Source organism: Ursus americanus, chromosome 6 (genome assembly GCF_024610735.1).
Source record: "Ursus americanus isolate L20-20 chromosome 6, mUrsAme1.1.p, whole genome shotgun sequence".
Classification (NCBI taxonomy): domain Eukaryota; kingdom Metazoa; phylum Chordata; class Mammalia; order Carnivora; family Ursidae; genus Ursus; species Ursus americanus.
This window is the reverse complement of record NC_142132.1, coordinates 83,659,964-83,676,955: the sequence shown is the minus strand read 5'-3', so window position 1 is coordinate 83,676,955 and position 16,992 is coordinate 83,659,964. Positions and strand designations below refer to the sequence as shown.

The 16,992-nt window shown below is 41.7% G+C and overlaps 2 protein-coding genes across 2 annotated transcripts in view; one reads left to right on the top strand and one right to left on the bottom strand.

Annotated features, from left to right (window-relative positions):
* The window catches only part of GPR137B (G protein-coupled receptor 137B), a 53,891-nt gene extending 40,513 nt beyond the window's left edge, over positions 1-13,378 (top strand). Inside the window, exons 6-7 of the mRNA XM_045802317.2 lie at positions 5,038-5,162; positions 6,744-13,378. Of these exons, the coding sequence (XP_045658273.1) occupies positions 5,038-5,162; positions 6,744-6,855 (237 nt within the window). The 3' untranslated portion in view covers positions 6,856-13,378. The remainder of the gene's footprint in view (positions 1-5,037; positions 5,163-6,743) is intronic.
* Positions 13,379-14,296: 918 nt separating this feature from the next.
* The window catches only part of ERO1B (endoplasmic reticulum oxidoreductase 1 beta), a 61,529-nt gene continuing 58,833 nt past the window's right edge, over positions 14,297-16,992 (bottom strand). The window contains exon 16 of the mRNA XM_045802319.2: positions 14,297-16,828. Within this exon, the coding sequence (XP_045658275.1) occupies positions 16,768-16,828 (61 nt within the window). The 3' untranslated portion in view covers positions 14,297-16,767. The remainder of the gene's footprint in view (positions 16,829-16,992) is intronic.

Genomic DNA, 16,992 nt, shown 5'->3' with positions numbered 1-16,992 from the left:
AGCGTGGAGTCTACTTGAGATTGTCTCTCCTCCTCCCTCTGCCCCTTTCCCCTCCACAAGCATGCGCTCACTCGCTCGCTCTCTCTCAAATCTTTTTAGGAAGTCTCCATTTCTCTTAGGTATCTGTCTAGGAGTGCAGTTGCTAGGTCATATGGTAACTCTACGTTGAACATTTTTTTAAATTCTAGTGTAGTTAGCATACAGTGTTGTATTCGTTTCAGGTGTACGATATGGTGACTCAGCACTCGCGTGTGTGTCTCAGTGCTCATCAGGATAACCATGCTCCCAATTCTCTTCACCTACCTCCCCTCTGGTGACCCTCTCTCTGTTCTCTATACATGAAGAGTCTGTTTTTTGGGTTGTCATTCTTTTTTTTTTTTCCCCTTTGCTCATTTGTTTTGTTTCTTAAATTCTACATGAGTGAAATCACATGGTATTTGTCTTTCTCTGACTTATTTCGCTTAAGATTATACTCTCTAGCTCCATCCATGTCATTGCAAATGGCAAGATTTCATTCTTTTTATGGCTGTGTAGTATTCCATTGTATGTGTACACCACTTCTTCTTTATCCATCCATCTATCAGTGGACACTGGAGCTCCTTCCATATCTTGGCTACTGTAAATAATGCTGCTATAAACATAGGGGTACGTGTATCCCTTCAAATTAGTGTTTCTGTATTAATTTGGTAAATGCCCAGTAGTGCAGTTACTGGATTTATAGGGTAGCTCTATTTTTAACTTCTTGAGGACCCTCCATACTGTTTTCCACAGTGGCTGCACCAGTTTGCACTCCCATTAACAGTGCATGAGGCTTCCTTTTTCTCCACATCCTTATCAACAGTTGTTGTTTCCTGTGTTGTTAGTTTTAGACATTCTGACAGGTGTGAGGTGATGTCTCACTGTGGTTTTGATTTGCATTTCCCTGATGATGAGTGATGTTGAGTATCTTTTCATGTGTCTGTTGGTCATCTGTATGTCTTCTTTGGAGAAATATCTGTTCATGTCTTCTGCCCATTTTTTAATTGGTTATTTGTTCTTTGGGATGTTGAGTTGTATAAATTCTTTATATATTTTAGGTAGTAGCCCTTTATTGGATGTGTCATTTGTGACTATCTTCTCCCAATCAGTAGGTTGTCTTTTAGTTTTGTTGATTTCCTTTGCTGTGCAGAAGCTTTTTATTTTGATGAAGTCCCTATAGTTTATTTTTGCTTTTCTTTCCCTTGCCAAAGGAGACCTATCTAGAAAAATGTTGCTGTGGTCAGTGTCAGAGAAAATACTGCCTGTGCTCTCTTCAAGGATTTTTATGGTTTCAGGTCTCACATTTAGGTCTTTAATCCATTTTGAGCATTTAGTGTGTCGTATAAGAAAGTGGCCAGTTCTCCTAATACCATTTGTTGAAGAGACTTTTTCTCATTGCATATTCTTGCCTTCCTTGTTGGAGAGTGATTTACCATATAATTGTGGGTTTGTTTCTGGATTTTCTGTTCTATTCCATTGACCTATGTGGTTTGTTTTGTTTTGTTGGTGGTGGTTTTTTCTTTTTTTTGAGAGAGAGAGAGAGAGAAGAGAGAGTAAGCAGATGTGAGCAGAGGGAGGAGCAGAAAGGGAAGGAGAGGAAGGGGGAAAGAATCTGAAGCAGACTCCACACTGAGCGCAGAGCCTGATGTGGGGCTTGATCCCACAACCCTGAGATCATGACCTGAGCTGAAACCAAGAGTCGGTTGCTTAACCGACTGAGCCACCCAGAGCCCCAATCTATGTGTATTTTGTGCCAGTACCATAGTTTTGATTACTACAACTTTTGTTATAGAACTGTGAAGTCTGGAATTGTGATACCTACGGTTTTTCTTTTTCAAGACTGCATTGACTATTTGGGGTCATTTGTGGTTCCATTCAAATTTTGGGATTGTTTGTATTCTTAGCCGCAGATTTTTCCCTTTCAGCACTTTGAATGTATCATGCCACTTTCTTCTGGCATGGTTTCTGCTGAAAAAGCAGCTGATAGCCTTAGGGGGTTTCTCTTATACATAACGGTCTTTTTTCTCTTGCTGTTTTTAAATTTTTTTTCTTGACCACTATTTTTTGCCATTTTAATTACTATGTATCATGGTGCAGATCACCTTGGGTTGATTTTTTCGAGGGATTTCTGTGCCTCCCGGATCTGGATATGTCTCTTTCCTCAGAGTAGGGAGGTTTCAGCTATTATTTCTTCAAATAAATTTTCTGCTCCCTTTTCTCTTTCTTCTTCTTCTGGGATCCCTATAGTGTAACGGTTCTTATGCTTGATGGAGTCACTGAGCGTCAAAGTCTATTCTCATTTTGCATCATTTTTTTCTCTCACCGGCTCAGATTGCTTTCCATGACGCTGCCCTCCAGGTCATGAATGCGTTCCTCTGCTTTGTCCTCTAGTCTGCTGTGTATTACATCTAGTGTATTTTAAATCCCAGTTATTATTTCTGACTGGTTCTTTTTCTCTCTGCGTTAAGGGTCTCACTGATGTCCTCCACTCTTTTCTCAAGTCCAGTGAGTACTTTATGATCATTACTTTGAATTCTCTGTCAGTCATATTACTTTTGTTTCACTTTGGTCTTTTGTTGTGGTTTCGTCCTGTTCTTTCATTTGGGACATAGTCCTCTGTCTGCTCATTTTGCCTAACTCTCTGTTTCTGTTAGGAAAGTCCGCTACCTATCCAGCTCCTGAAAGTAGTAGGTGGGGTGCACACTTTTAACGAGGTGGCACTGGTTCTTTTACAGAGGGGTGGTGCCTGCACTGTTACGACCCGGGCCAGCCCGGAGTGCTCCACGAAGCATGTGGGTGGGATGTGTGGTGCCGGCCAGTTCTGCGTGCCAGTCCTCTCGCACAGGTGACACAGCCTCGAGGAGACAGGTGGGCCAGGGCCACTCTGTAATGTGCAGGCAGGGCACGCAGTTTTAAGCGGCAGCGAGCAGAGCACCCTCCACAGGGGCGGCCCACTGCTGCTGCCAGGACTGAGGCCCCGCAATACTCACAGCAGGGACACACCGTGCTGGCAGGGTTTGCCAGGGGCCTCTGGGGAGGGGACCCACAGCACCAGGGCTGAGGCAGGCCCGGTGCCCCGTCAGCAAGTTATGTAATGAATGCTGGCACCTCCCTGGTTCTGCTGGGGGCCGGGCGGGGAAGCGGAGCCTGCCAGCACCTCTGTTCCTGGAGGGGTCTCCCAGTGAAATCGGTCCCCCTGGTACAGGCTCTGAGAGGTCAGTAACTCCCCCACATGCCCCAGGCATCTTTCAAACTGCCCTTCCGGCTGTGTCTCTGCAGGCAGCTTGTTGGGCTGTCTCTTTAAGAGACAGGTTTCCTCTCTCCCAGCAGCGTCCCCTGGAACTGAGCCTGCTGATTTTTAAAGTTCCAGCCTTTAAGTTGCAGCTGGTTGTAGGAACTCGGGAAATTTGGCCCCTTTGGTGTGCAGAGCCAAATGTTATGGGGATTCATGCCCTGCAGGCTCCCAGGTGTGAGGATCTGTTTATCTCCGTGCTCTGCAAGCTCTGGTCCTTCCGGCTGCAGGTGGCCAAGGCCGCCTCGTTGGCAACCATGTCTCCACTCTCCCTCCCCTCACTGAGGCAGCCTCTTCTCCACACTTAGTTGTGGAGTTTGTTCTGCCATCATCAGGTCGTTTTCCAGGCCATTCACACTCATGTGCTATCCAGGTGTATCCCTGCGATGAGGTGTGCGTAGGGCCCTCCTCTGGCATCGTCCCTGGAGTCAAGGTCGCACTACCTGCCAGACTGTTTCCACGGTGGGTGTGCCATTTGACACACGTGCCAGGAGTGCGGGAGGGCTCTGCTCCCTCCACATCTTCCCAGCACTCATTACGGGTGTTTGGATTCCAGAGTCCTGGGTGGGTGTGCCTTTTGTCCTGATCACTAATGATGTCAAGCATCTTTTCATGTGCTTATTGGACATTTGTATCTTTTCCTGGAAGAAATGTCTATCCAGGTCTTTTGCACATTTTTAAATTGTCTTTTTGTTGAGTTTTAAGAGTGCTTTATATATTTTAGATCTAAGTCCCTTGTCCGATAGGTGATTTTGCAAATATTTTCTCCCATTTTTGTGGCTGTTCTTTCACTCTCTTGATGGTATCTGTTGAAGTTTTTAATTTTGATGAATTTTATGTTTTTCATTGCTCATGCTTTTGGCATCATATTTAAGAACCCTTTGCCAAATCCTGGGCCACAATCTGTCCCTATATTTTTCTTCTCAGAGTTTGATAGTTTTTATTCTTATGTTTAGGTCTTTATTTTGAGTTACTTTTTGTATAGGTGTGAGTTTAGGATCCAGCTTCATTCTTTTGCATAAACATTCTTGAACTGCTACAAATAATAAATTTTAAGGCATCCCACCTTATCTGGGTTTTACTTTATTTCCTGTATTTGGCTGGATTAGCCTTAGAAAAGGAGGAATTTACATATAAATACCCATGATACAGCAAGCAACCTCATTTCACACTCTTAACATAGACCACTGACGATAGGTACAAGGATGTCAACAAATTCTGGATTTTATGCCAGCCTTGGTTTGCCATATAATACAGTTCTGATCGTCTCCTTACTTGAAATCAGTCATTTGAAATTTTTTGTATGGTGAACTCAGCTTGAGGACAGAAACAGGAGGAAATGATCACAGAAGTGGGATATGGAAACTTATCATTATCACGATCATTTCATTATATTAGCTTGTAAAGATCCACATTATTATTACACAGTTTTATATCAAATTTGGGACTATCTAATTTGGTTAATTTGGGCATTGCCTAGTGTTTCCATAAGGGATTAAAACAAGGATAATTCATTGCTGTCAGAACTCTGAAAGAAGATTTTGTCCATACTGAGAAAAAAGTTAACACCTCTTAAGTATAAAAGCAACTGGAACGAACCCTGCAGCTGAGCAAGTACCTCCTCCTTTCACACGAGTTACAGCACCTTCAGTCTCCGACGAGAGACATCATTTGTCTAGAGGAAGGCACAGTCTCAGAGTATACTGAACAATTAATTGTCTTTCTAGACCAACCCTGGAATGGTCCCCAGCCATGGATTCAGCCCCAGATCTTATTTTTTTGACAACCCTCGAAGATATGATAGTGATGATGACCTTGCCTGGAACATTGCCCCTCAGGGACTTCAGGGAAGGTAAGCCCCTACTTCATGGTTAGGAGACTGAGGACTGCACCAGTGGAATCCATTCAATCCCAGAGAAAATGCTTCCCTAGAAACCCTGGAGTCAGAGGGACTGTGAGGCACATAGGAAATGGAGAATGAGGGACAAAGTGTGGCCAGAGTAGAGCCCACTCCCGGGATTCTGCTTCCTTACCTGGGTGGCAGACAGAAGGGGTGGGAGCCTCTGGGGTTCCCTGCCCTCTTCTGTGATGCTTCAGCCCCCCTCCATGGCCCCGTTATCATCACGTCCCCTCTTTCTGCCTGTGAATCTGGGCCTTCAGGGCCAGCAGGGGTGAGAGAAGCAACAGGGCCGACCTAGTGTTACTGAGCCCCCGCCACTCTGTGCTTACGCTCCCAGGACCTGATGCAGGTCCTGTGAAAGGGAGGCTTTGGGCTGTGTTTCTTGGCAGTCAAAGCTTATTTTTTGTAATCCTTTGTACATTTAAAGGCAGTCATTAACAAAACTACCCCCAACCCTGGATGGAATGATAGAAGATAGGTTTTCCAGCTTTTCTACTCCTTATTCTGGACAATAAATGTCCTTGAAAAACGAAAAAGAAAAGAGCCCTTGTTTGGCAGCAAGAGAACGGAGGAGAAGCTGGGAGGATATACTGCTTTCTCAATGGACGAGGGAGCAAGGGAACCAGATAGAATAAAAGATGGTGTTGGGGAAGAGAAAATGCAGCACTCCACAAGCAATCCACCAAGCCAACAGATGTGAAGAACATAGAAGTCTTGAAGGGAGCCAATCAACAAGGACTTCCTGAGGTCCAGAGTTGTTCTCACCCTCACCCCTAACATTGCTGTCTTAGCCAGTTACCCCCTGCATGTCCCTCCAGAGCCCACGGGAGCAGCCCTGGCCCTGCACCTGCCAAAGGCAGCACAGAGCTGAGTGCCTCACTCCCTAAGTGGAGGGAGACCCCTCTTCCACTGCATACAGGAGGAGAATAAAATGTACATTAGTGAGTGCTTACTGTATATTAAGGTACTGTTCTAAGCACTGTTTGTAGGTATTAACTCACAGAAGCCCAACAAGGCAGTTACTGGTATCACTGGCATTCCACGGATGACAGCGTTGGTGCACAGAAGTTACCTGTCCAGAGGTTTCAGATACAATTTGCTGGCAAAATATTTTGTTACACATAATGATTGGTTTATGGTTCTAGTAATACTATGCTTCTGGGCTCTGGGGAGTTCAGGGTTTTTTGTTTTGTTTTTTTAGAGCAAGCAAGCAAGCCTGAGTGGGGGGAGGTGGGAGAGGGAGGGAGAATCTTAAGCAGGCTCCACACTCAGAGCCCAACGCAAGGCTTTATCTCACAGCTCTGAGACCAGGACTTGAGCTGAAAACCGACTGAGCCACCCGGGGGCCCCGAGTTCAGTCATTTTTGTGGGTGAACTTGTAGCCGCTGAACCTGGGCTTCAAGAAGCCACTTTAAAAACTGGGAATCTCTACAGTTTATACAAAATCCCAGTTCTGTCCATGTAAAATAGACATGTCATCAATAGGGAGTATGATGTTTCAAGTCACCAACTATCTCTTTTTTTCTTTTTAAGCTTTGCTCCAGACTATTATGATTGGGGACAACAAACTAACAGCTTCCTGGCACCAGTGGGAACTTTCCAGCCAGACTCAGTTTTGGACCCTGACAAACCAAGCCAGGGGTAGCATCAGTCAACAGTTTCATGGAAGATTCCTCAAGTGAAGAGCTTCAAAGAGACTAGCTTAATGACAGCTGAATTTTTAAGGCACTTTTCCTTAAGAAATAGGACTTGATTTTTAATTGTTACAGGTCTCTAATGGACTCTAGGACTAAGCAATAATCTAGATTGATAAAACTTATTTTAGTACTAAAAAGTGAGCCTGGCTGCCTATTTCAGTGGGTATAACTTAAACTTTAAAAGAAATTCTGTACCTTTATAAAGATGTATTTTATATAACTTAAATAATAATGCTAAAATATATAGTAGGATTTTTGGAGGATGTTACTGCACTATATGTTTGTAGTTTGCACGGACTTTTATGCATAATTCACTTTAAAAGTATACAGTACGTGGTCTGATGGTTGTCTCAGGCTTTTGGACTAAAGCATTCTTCAGATCCTTACCTCTTCAGGTCGTGCAGATGCTGGCAGTTGACATCTAGAAAGCGAGTTACGGCTCCAGTGTTACAATGTAGCAGAGGATCAACAGACCACATATGAGGTAACTGGTTCCTTCCTTCCAGTTCCTTAAGGTCCAGACAGTTGTTATCTCAATCTCCTAAGTTTTGCCAAAAACGTGGTACTCCTTTCAGCAGGGCGCTGACGTATACACTTCAGTGTGTGCACTCAGTGGGAAGTGGCTGCGTTGAAAGCACGCATCGAGCCACCTTTGCTGCTAACCCTTCTCTGCTGTATTCAGAAACCCTGCAGAGATTTTTCAGCCCAGTGAGAGCTAGCATCTCTTACCTCAGTACCTCCCAAATCACGGACCAGTCATTACATTGAAGGAACAGAGGAGAGGTTCTCAAAAGGGGGTGAATAATAAATGCCCTTGATCCAGAAGACTGTATGGAGTCCTGACGGTCTTCCTGGATTTCCCACCATACTTAAAAGAAAGAATGCCTTGTATTTTTAAATAGCTCTGAAGGCAGGCTCGTGAGGCAGCAGCTTTAGAACCGGAGTAGTGTCACAGTATCCTGTGGCATCATTCCTGTCCCTTGCCACGTCAGGACGCATGGTCCAGACAAGCGTGGCTCCGTCGTCTTTCGCTTCAATGAAATCAGCCAGCTCTCCAGCCACGCGTGCGACCCTGAAACTTCCCAGGTCTATGCAGGTAAAACTGGCTGTGATAGAAAACTGTCAGGGAGGACAAAAGCTCTTATTTTCTGTAAAACAGAGAGAAGGTACTAGAGGGAGGACCATCAGCAGAGATGCAGTATCTTCTCTGCCTAGAAAGTGTCAGCTCTCGGGACAGGAGGGGGAGGAGGGGCAGATGAAGAGACAGTGATGTTAGTAAATTCTGCCTTCATGATGAAACCCATTTCCAATGTCTCCGATTTCCCGTTTTGGTCTTCAGAAAGGATTTATCTCTGGGCATTGATTTAACAGATGTCAAGTCTACTTTTCTTGATGTAATTAAGTTTTAAATGGCTTGTGATTGGGTTTTTCATTTGTACAGATCCCTTTATCCTACATAATCCCACATAACAGTGTTCTTGCCTCTCAGTATATGGAAGAATTGGGGTCACATATCATTGAAAATAGTTACTGTCAGGGACAATTCTAGACTGAAGCAAAATTTGCACAGATTATTTGGGTTGCCTTAAAATATTTTAAGTTGTTGTTATTCTAAATAGCTTTAAGAACACCCTACTTGTCATGTGATCTTTGTTACTAATACTTAGAAGAATTTAAACGCAGACCCAGCATACACTTAAAACTTTAAATCATGCTTTCAGAAAGTACTTCAATTAGGTCATTCAAGGGTAGATATATTTTTTAAAATACAGTAATAAAAAAAGATCACTAAAATCATCCAATTATATTCATGCTGTAGCAACACATTATTATCCTGTTATTACTGGCAGGAAAATTGAAATAACCAGCATTAAGTGATAAAAGCCATAATCTATTTTTATGATAAAGCTGCTACTATTTGAGCTTTTTTATTGGAAAGGATAAAAATGTTCTAAGACCCTATTTTTCTCTTCTTCCCCTTTTTAAAAAGTTTTGCTAAAGCACAAGTATTGTAAACACATCTAGAATATAAAAAATAGGATTGTATTAAATGGTCTTTCTCTCATAGTAAGTGACCACAGATACCCTGTGAAACATGATAGGTATGGTAGATATGAAAAGGGAAATTAAAATTTCTTCAGTTTTCTAATTGTGTTGTGCTGTTCAATTAGGTACACTAACAAAGCTCCTTGGGTGAGATATTAAAGGCTCAAAGAAGGCAAAGAATGGGGATTACCAGTTATAAAATACCCAAATGTCCTTCTGTTTTAAGGCAACATAATGAAATTAAAACCCTGGGTATTTGAAAGTTAAAAATGTATGGGGAAGAGGGGCGCCTGGGTGGCACAGCGGTTAAGCGTCTGCCTTCGGCTCAGGGCGTGATCCCGGTGTTATGGGATCGAGCCCCACATCAGGCTTCTCCGCTATGAGCCTGCTTCTTCCTCTCCCACTCCCCCTGCTTGTGTTCCCTCTCTCGCTGGCTGTCTCTCTCTCTGTCAAATAAATAAATAAAATCTTTAAAAAAAAAAATGTATGGGGAAGAGGCAGTGTCACTGAAAATTTTGTACTAAGTCTGATTCAACACTAGAGGCTGCACATGAGTGTTCTGGGCACCTAGTGGAAATATGCAGAAGAGGCATCTCCTTCTGCAGGTAACTAAAAATGCCAACCGATCTGTGTAGATAGCTTGCACTGGCTCTTTTTTCTACAAGTAACCCATTTAACTGAGCCACTGATGACAACGTCCAGGCGTATGTTACCCACGGAGCTGTGAACTGTAAGGAGTTTTTTGCCTCTTACAGTCTACACATCAGTGATAGTTATGCCAGGTCTGTCTGGGATGTAGCAGGCGTGTTGTTAAAACTATGCTGGTCACCAGATTTAGCGGTGTGCACTCAGTAGTGCGTCCCCAAATAGTCTCTTTTCCCAAAATCCAATAGAACTACTCTTTGTTAATTCCTTGAACACTTAATTCCTACTAAGAGGAAATAAGCATTAAAAAATCCCAGAGCATGAAAAGTACTTAGAGAAAAAGGTTCTCATTTATATTTACATAGTAGATATTACCAGAATATTTTTAATTTTTTAGAATTCTTTTTTAATCAAAGTAAACTTACCTTAAAATTAAATGTGTCTACGTATCTGAGTTTTTAAGATTTCCAAATGAAGAAACTTTGTTTTTTAAAAAAAAAACTTCACTTTGGAGTACTGTATGATAAAATCTAGACGAGTGTAGGTCTAATATGTCTTTCCATTTTTTGTCCCAGGGGAGAATTTTATTTAAAAAAAAAAAAATCTAACTATACATAATACTATTTAAGACTTCTCATGGTCCAAGGGAGCTGCTGGAAAGGGTCAGGCTAAAAAGTGGAATTCTCATCAAAAACTATAAAGTGATCAAAGTGAGGAAACATTTAAAAAGGAATGAAGGGAGCGGAGTTCAGTCAGTGTCTACTGAGTGCCTGTTACCTGCTAGACACTGGGACGACTAGCTATTTGCCAGTCTGTGGGTCCAGTCTGTAAACTCAGCCACAGCCTTTCACCCTACTCTAGGCCCCTACTAGGGATCTATGAAAAACCCTTGCACCAGTGGGTCCCAATGGCGGGATGCTAAAGCTGTCCCGTGAGGATTCCCCATACCTGTCGTGCGGCTCTCCAAGCCCAGGCACTGAGGTGGGTTCCTTCATGTGCAGTTCTGCCCAGGTCATCATCAAGTAGGGGGTCAACGTCCTCGGATTCAAATTCAGTGACTCAGCAGCTACAAAGCTGGATTCCTCTATTCCTGGACCTGGGGCTACACCTATCCTCTGTTTTCCCAGAAACGGTTATACCTTGCCAAGATTAATTCCGGTGTAGCCTCCAAACTGGTCTTCCCTTTTGCAACGTGGTTGCCCTTCCACTTAGAACATACTTCCTGCCTCTGAACGTCAGTGTAGTCAGAACGGGAGATCAGATGCCTCCCGGCCCTGGATTTGTAACCTCTTTCTCTTCAGTCCATGTGAGCCTCAAAATCCTTCCCTTTCTCTGAACCTCTATTTCCCACGCATCTTTCTAACCTACAACTGTCCCTCTGGTCCCTTTGCAGTCTCAAGTCATGGTGCTCCTTGAAGGCATTAATGAAGACATGAAGAGGCATATTTAGGATAAACTAATGTTTTGCCAGGGCCATCCACTTTGTGTCGCTGAGTACCCTTGGCTGTCCCCTTGCTGAATTCACTAGCCCAGAGCCTAGGCATAGTTTGTAGACTTAATCCCTACCCAAGGGAGCAGAACACTTACCCATTAGAGGAAGGAAATCCGTATGGAAAGTGAAATAATGTATCCAAGTGCTGCCTGAGAATGCAGACCCCGCCCCAGGGGTGTTAGCTGTGTGATTTTACTCTGTGACAACCCGATGGCACCATCAAGTAGACACTAAGATTTGTTCACGCTGAGGGCATCATCCCCACTAGACAGGTTTCTATGGTAGCTGTTCTACTCCAACTGGTATATTCTCTCTCTGGGTGAATTCTCACTGCAAACTAGATACAGCCTAGTTAGGCTGTAGAATTCATAAGTTGCCTGATGTCAGGGAGAGCTGTGTTTTTGTTCACTGCTATGTTCCCAGCATCTTCAGTGGTGAATGGTCAAATCCTGTTCTTGTGGTAGACTTTGTCTTTAAAGGTAACTTCTTTTCATTTGCACTTTCGTCCACTGTGTATGGATTTGACAAATATAATACTCATGTGAGGACCTATCCCTGTTTTCTCAGATATCCAACTTTTGGGTAGAGAATTCATAGTGGAATAAAAAAGGAAAGAAGGATTTTACGTAAGGATAGTCTCCATGAATGATGTGAGAACTCAATCTTAGAAGCACGGAGATGAAATTCTGTCTACACAGGCATTACACGCCCTGTCTCTTTGCCCTCACGCGTGCAGGCTCTGGCAAACAGAATACTGAAATGGGCACAGCGGGCAGTAAAACGTAGGTCTTTATCAGATAAAGTGTAAAATTAAAAGATTAGGGTTAAAAGTGGTTAAAAGTGCAACTCTCAAGAGAAAACACTGAACTGGGCAGAGTTTCAGCATGATCTGTATGTTAAAAGAATTTTTTTTAAGCTCATATGGAATAAACAAGCACAGCTAAAGAAAACTGTTTTTAAAAAGGGCGGGGGTTGGGGAGAAAAGGGGACAAACACACGAGGTATTAACACAGACCCTGAGTAATTAAAATAGCTGTGGTCCTGGTGTCTGAGTAAACAGACCAATGAAACACAAAGAGAACCCAGATATGGAGCTAACTCCATGCGTGATGTCAGGAATGATAAATGTAGCATCCCCAACTAGAGAGGGCAAGACACACCGTCCAGTCAATGGTACTGGAATAATGGGGTGATCACCCAGAAGAAATCAGGCTGGATCCATTCCTGATACCCTACACCAGGACACACTCCAATGATCAAAACTTAGATCTAAAAACCCACAAAAGCTCTAAACGAAAACTAGGTGAACTGCTGCCGTGCAAGCAAGAAGGTGTATGAACTATAACTCAAAGTCCGGAAACCACTGAGAAACTGAGAAATTTGAAAAAAACAAAAATTGCATGGCAAAACCACCATAAGCCAAGTCAAAAGACAGACACCAAATCAAAAAAAACTTTAGAGCTCATCACAAAGGATTGGTATCTGTAACCAAGCACTCCTAGAAACTGATAAAAGATCAACAATGCAGTAGAAAAATGGGCAACAGACACGAACCTGAGGAAATACAAGTGGATCTGAGACATGTTAAAGGGAGTCAAGCTCACTTGTAAGAAAAGTAGAAACTGAAACCTGTGGCCCTGTAGTTTTGTATCTATCAGAATGGCAAATGTCAAAGCCACAACTACACAGTTATGGCAGTGGGTGGCAGGCACGGTCTCACATGCTAGTGGTACGTGAGTCGGGTTACTGCCTGTACGTAGGGGGTATGCTACTGTCATGGTCTGTGGCCCCAGAATTCCATTTTGGGGAATTTATTCTACAAGTACATATTTATGCCTGTGTGAAGTGGCACACACACAAGGTCTGGAGACAATCCAAATGCCCATAATAGGGGATTGCTTAAACACATGTACATTCATGTAATGGAATACCAAGCAGTGACTAAGAAAAAGACTTTAACGAGTAAGCTATCTAGGGATGTGAGAAGACTAACAAGAACAGTGAATACAAGCACATGGTATGGACAGGATGTGACTCTTTGGGTAAAAATGAGAGGAAAAATTAAGACTTTACATTTGTATTTGTTTGTATATGCCTGAAAAAAGTATGGATGGAAACATAAGCAACCAAGATCAGAGGTTATGGGATGAGGGGCAGGGGAGGATTTGCAGTACGGACAGGTGGGCCGAGGGCAGGTAGAAGACATTCCACTGTATAGCCTTGCATATGTTTTGGTTTTTGAACCATGTGAATGTATTACCTATTTGAAAAATAAAGATTTAAAAAGACTTATTGACTCGGTACAAGTCAGAAGACGCGAAAAGTCCCCAGTTTTTAGTTGAACAGTAATAAGCCAACTTAGGTAGTAACACAGACACACGACATGCTGAGCGAAGGATCTGGAGTCAGACTTTCTGATTTTAAACTCAAGCCGCACCACCTAGAATTTGTGACTATAGACGAGTTAGCCACTCCTATCCTCAGTTTTCTTATTTATAAAATGGGTAATTCCACCTAAGAGTTAATGCTGCTGTGAAGAGTAAGGAATCCATGGAAAGCCCTCAACACAGTGGCTGCCGATCTTGCCATTGTAAGAAACAAGCTCACGCTCCTTATGTATTCCACAAATTATAACCAAATCCTCAGCTCATAAAGGGAAACGTTTCAAAGGCGCGGGGAGGGGAACAAGAAAGAAAGATAGCAGAAACATTTATTTAACTCCTATTCGCTACAGTCTGGTAGGCACAACAACAAATTATTTGGAATGGTGTTCAGAATCGAAGCCGCACCTGTAGATATTAAACTAGAACACCTGTCCGCCTGTGTGTGCATCTGTGGGTGTTTGGTTTTACCAGATGACTGCCATGGTACCACGTAACCAGTCTGTGTGTTCGGTGAACAGCTGTGGTTTCTGCAGGTACTTGAGTTTGTAGACTGCTGAGACGTCTACTGTGAACTGTGCCCAAACTTCCAGCTGAAGGCAATGCTGATGAAGATGGAAATAACTGTCCTTTCTCATTTACACTGGCACCTAGGTAAAGCTGGAGAATACGGCAGTGTTTCACAGACACACAGAGACTACAAGTATCGAGTAAATTCACGGTGTTACAATGTCACAATGCTTGACTTAATCAAATTTCAAAACTGGGAAAACTATTAACTACTCTGATCCTCTTTATAATCTAAGAATCAACACAGGAGAAACATTCAAATTTTACCAATTTTAATATATAGTATATCTAACTTACATAGATGCCACTTAAGGGAAAAAAAATAAACTCATGCCATTGAAGGAAGGAATTCTTTTCCTTTTCTTCATTTTCATTACTTCATCAGCTGGTACAATCATTTCTGTCAGTTCTATTATCAAGTGCTGCACTTTAAAATTAGGTGATGAGATAAAGACAAAACGAGAGAGGAATTACCAGCCAAGCGTTTTCACAAGGCAGTCAGTCCCCTAGTGACCCTGCACGACAAGGGGGCTGGGACTTGGAAAAACAGGTTATATCACAAATATCATACAGTATCACCAGGCTCACAAAACAAAGGTTCCTACACCTTATACAATTATTTATGAAATACACACAGACACAAAAATGTAGGCTGCTCCCTGCCCCCGGAATCCAATTTGTGATAAAATCAAGTTAAATAAATTTCAGCTTAAGAATATTTCATTTGTTTATTTTCTTGGTGGTGCAAAAATTCATTAAAACCTTGAAAAGAACTTTTTATACTAACCTTTTAGTTTCCTAGAACTCACTCTGAATATACAATCTTTCCCAAGCTTGAAACAAATCACAGTAAAGAAAAAAACAAAAAACACTGGAAATGACCAAGGATTTTCTCCAGTAAACAGAATTTAAATAATAGCTTTTAACTGAGAGAACAGTGAAGTAACACTACCAAAAAGATTTTTGAACTTACAGTAATAATAGACAAAGTGCAAAACTTTCACATTTTCTTAAACTCTGAATGAACACTAAGAATAATTCTTACTAATTTATCAAGAAGATTACTTACTCACTTTTTAGACAAGTTCACCTTAAGGTCCCCCTCTCCTACCATACAATACTTACATCCCTAGAAATGAAAAGTGGAGAGGGCTCCAATCAAGCCGGCCTGTTTTATTTGACAACCAAAAAAAAAAAAAAAAAGTCACCACCATCAACAACAAAAAACCCCTGGGTCTATAAATGTTAAAATTGGGTAGGAAAATAATTAATTAGTGAGAACTTACTCCTTTCAACCATATCCCTCTCCTAGGGATGACCAAATATTTTTAAAAGAGGGGTGAGCTAACTAAATACAGTTTAAAATACGCCACTAAATCATCGATGAACACATTTCAGACTCTGGCAGGTAAGGTGTGGGTTTAAGAGCACTTACTTCATAAAAGACTGAAGAGTTGAAGGAGAAACTCTAGGTTTTGTACCCGTATTACTTCTACACAGATGCCTCCTTCCAAGTTAATCACATTCTATCTCTAACAGCTTTTAAAAGAATATTTTAAATATTGGAGGATATTTAAATCCCAGCTTTAGAAAATGAGCTTAGGACGTGAAGGTCATCTGTTGGTACAAGTCACACAAAGTACCATTTATATACAATGAACCGAAATGAAAGGAAAGGTAGGGAGAGGGAAGCTTCACAAGGCTCGAACTCACCTGCCTGTTTAAATAACCTACCGAAGAAATTCCGGTTGAGAGAGGATTGCATAGACTGTATTCTAAAATAAAATCCTTTAAAAATGTTTAATTTAAAAGAGTAAATTTTGTGTGTATCGTTTTAAAGTGGCATTATAAATCCATATAATCCCAAATTCTATCAAAGTGAAACGTAAGTATTTATGCAAATTTTTCTTCTCAAAGTAAACAAAAATTTTCTAAAATTGGAGTAAAGACAAAGAAATGCAAAATCAAAAGAAACAGATACACAGGATAGGTTCTAAGTAGAGAATCCTCTGGAGCCAGCCCACGACACACGGGCAATCTGGCTGGGCAGCTAGCGGAGGGGACAGTACACACTCACCTTTACTGAAGGCAGGCCTTTATACCAAAACAAAACAGCAACAACAACAGCAACTGAAAATCTTAAATAAAAACCAATGAAACTGAAGCTGAAGTCCTGGGGATGCTTCAGTCCCTTCTGTAACTATGCACTGAAAGGGCCGTTCATCACACTGACACTTCCCGGTTATAGAAAGTGACATCAGGTAAGACTAACAACACATTTGAAAAATTACTGATAAATTTTTATCACTGATCCTAGCCCAAAGCAGCAATGTTTGTTCTCTAGCTCTCCTTTTCTATAGCAGACTGCTAACAGTGTTTATTAGGATGGTCATTTAAGTCCGACAACTGGAAATAAAGAACAGAATAAGAAAAAAACCAATTCTAAACAGAATAGCAGAATATTCAACAGATGGAAACATACGAAATTAAACACAGAATTAGTATAACTTACATGTTTTAAAAGTATATACTTCATTTATAAATATCTCTAATTGACAATCTATTAAGAATCATAAATATTCAAGTGAACATTTGAATTTTCTCTTTAAGAGTTGAGAGTTCTTCCTTCAGGTCTTTGAAGATCAGCCCCCTTTCGCTGAACGTCCAAGACTGACAGGCTTCACACAGTCAGATTATGTCTCTAACTAGACATATAAAAGCCTTTATTACCTACTGTGTTGTAGTAAGACTTTAAAATTCTGTAACTCTCTTATACTTGTAGAAAGCCTACAGAAGAAAAAAAAGAACATATTAGTTCATATGTGCACATATTTCAAATTACTGATACCATTCCATGAGCTGTAATTTGAAAGCAAAATCCAAAATAAAAGAATATAAACACCACTGGCCAATGAGTTTGCTGTGATTACTTAGTAAAGACTGTGCTGTGC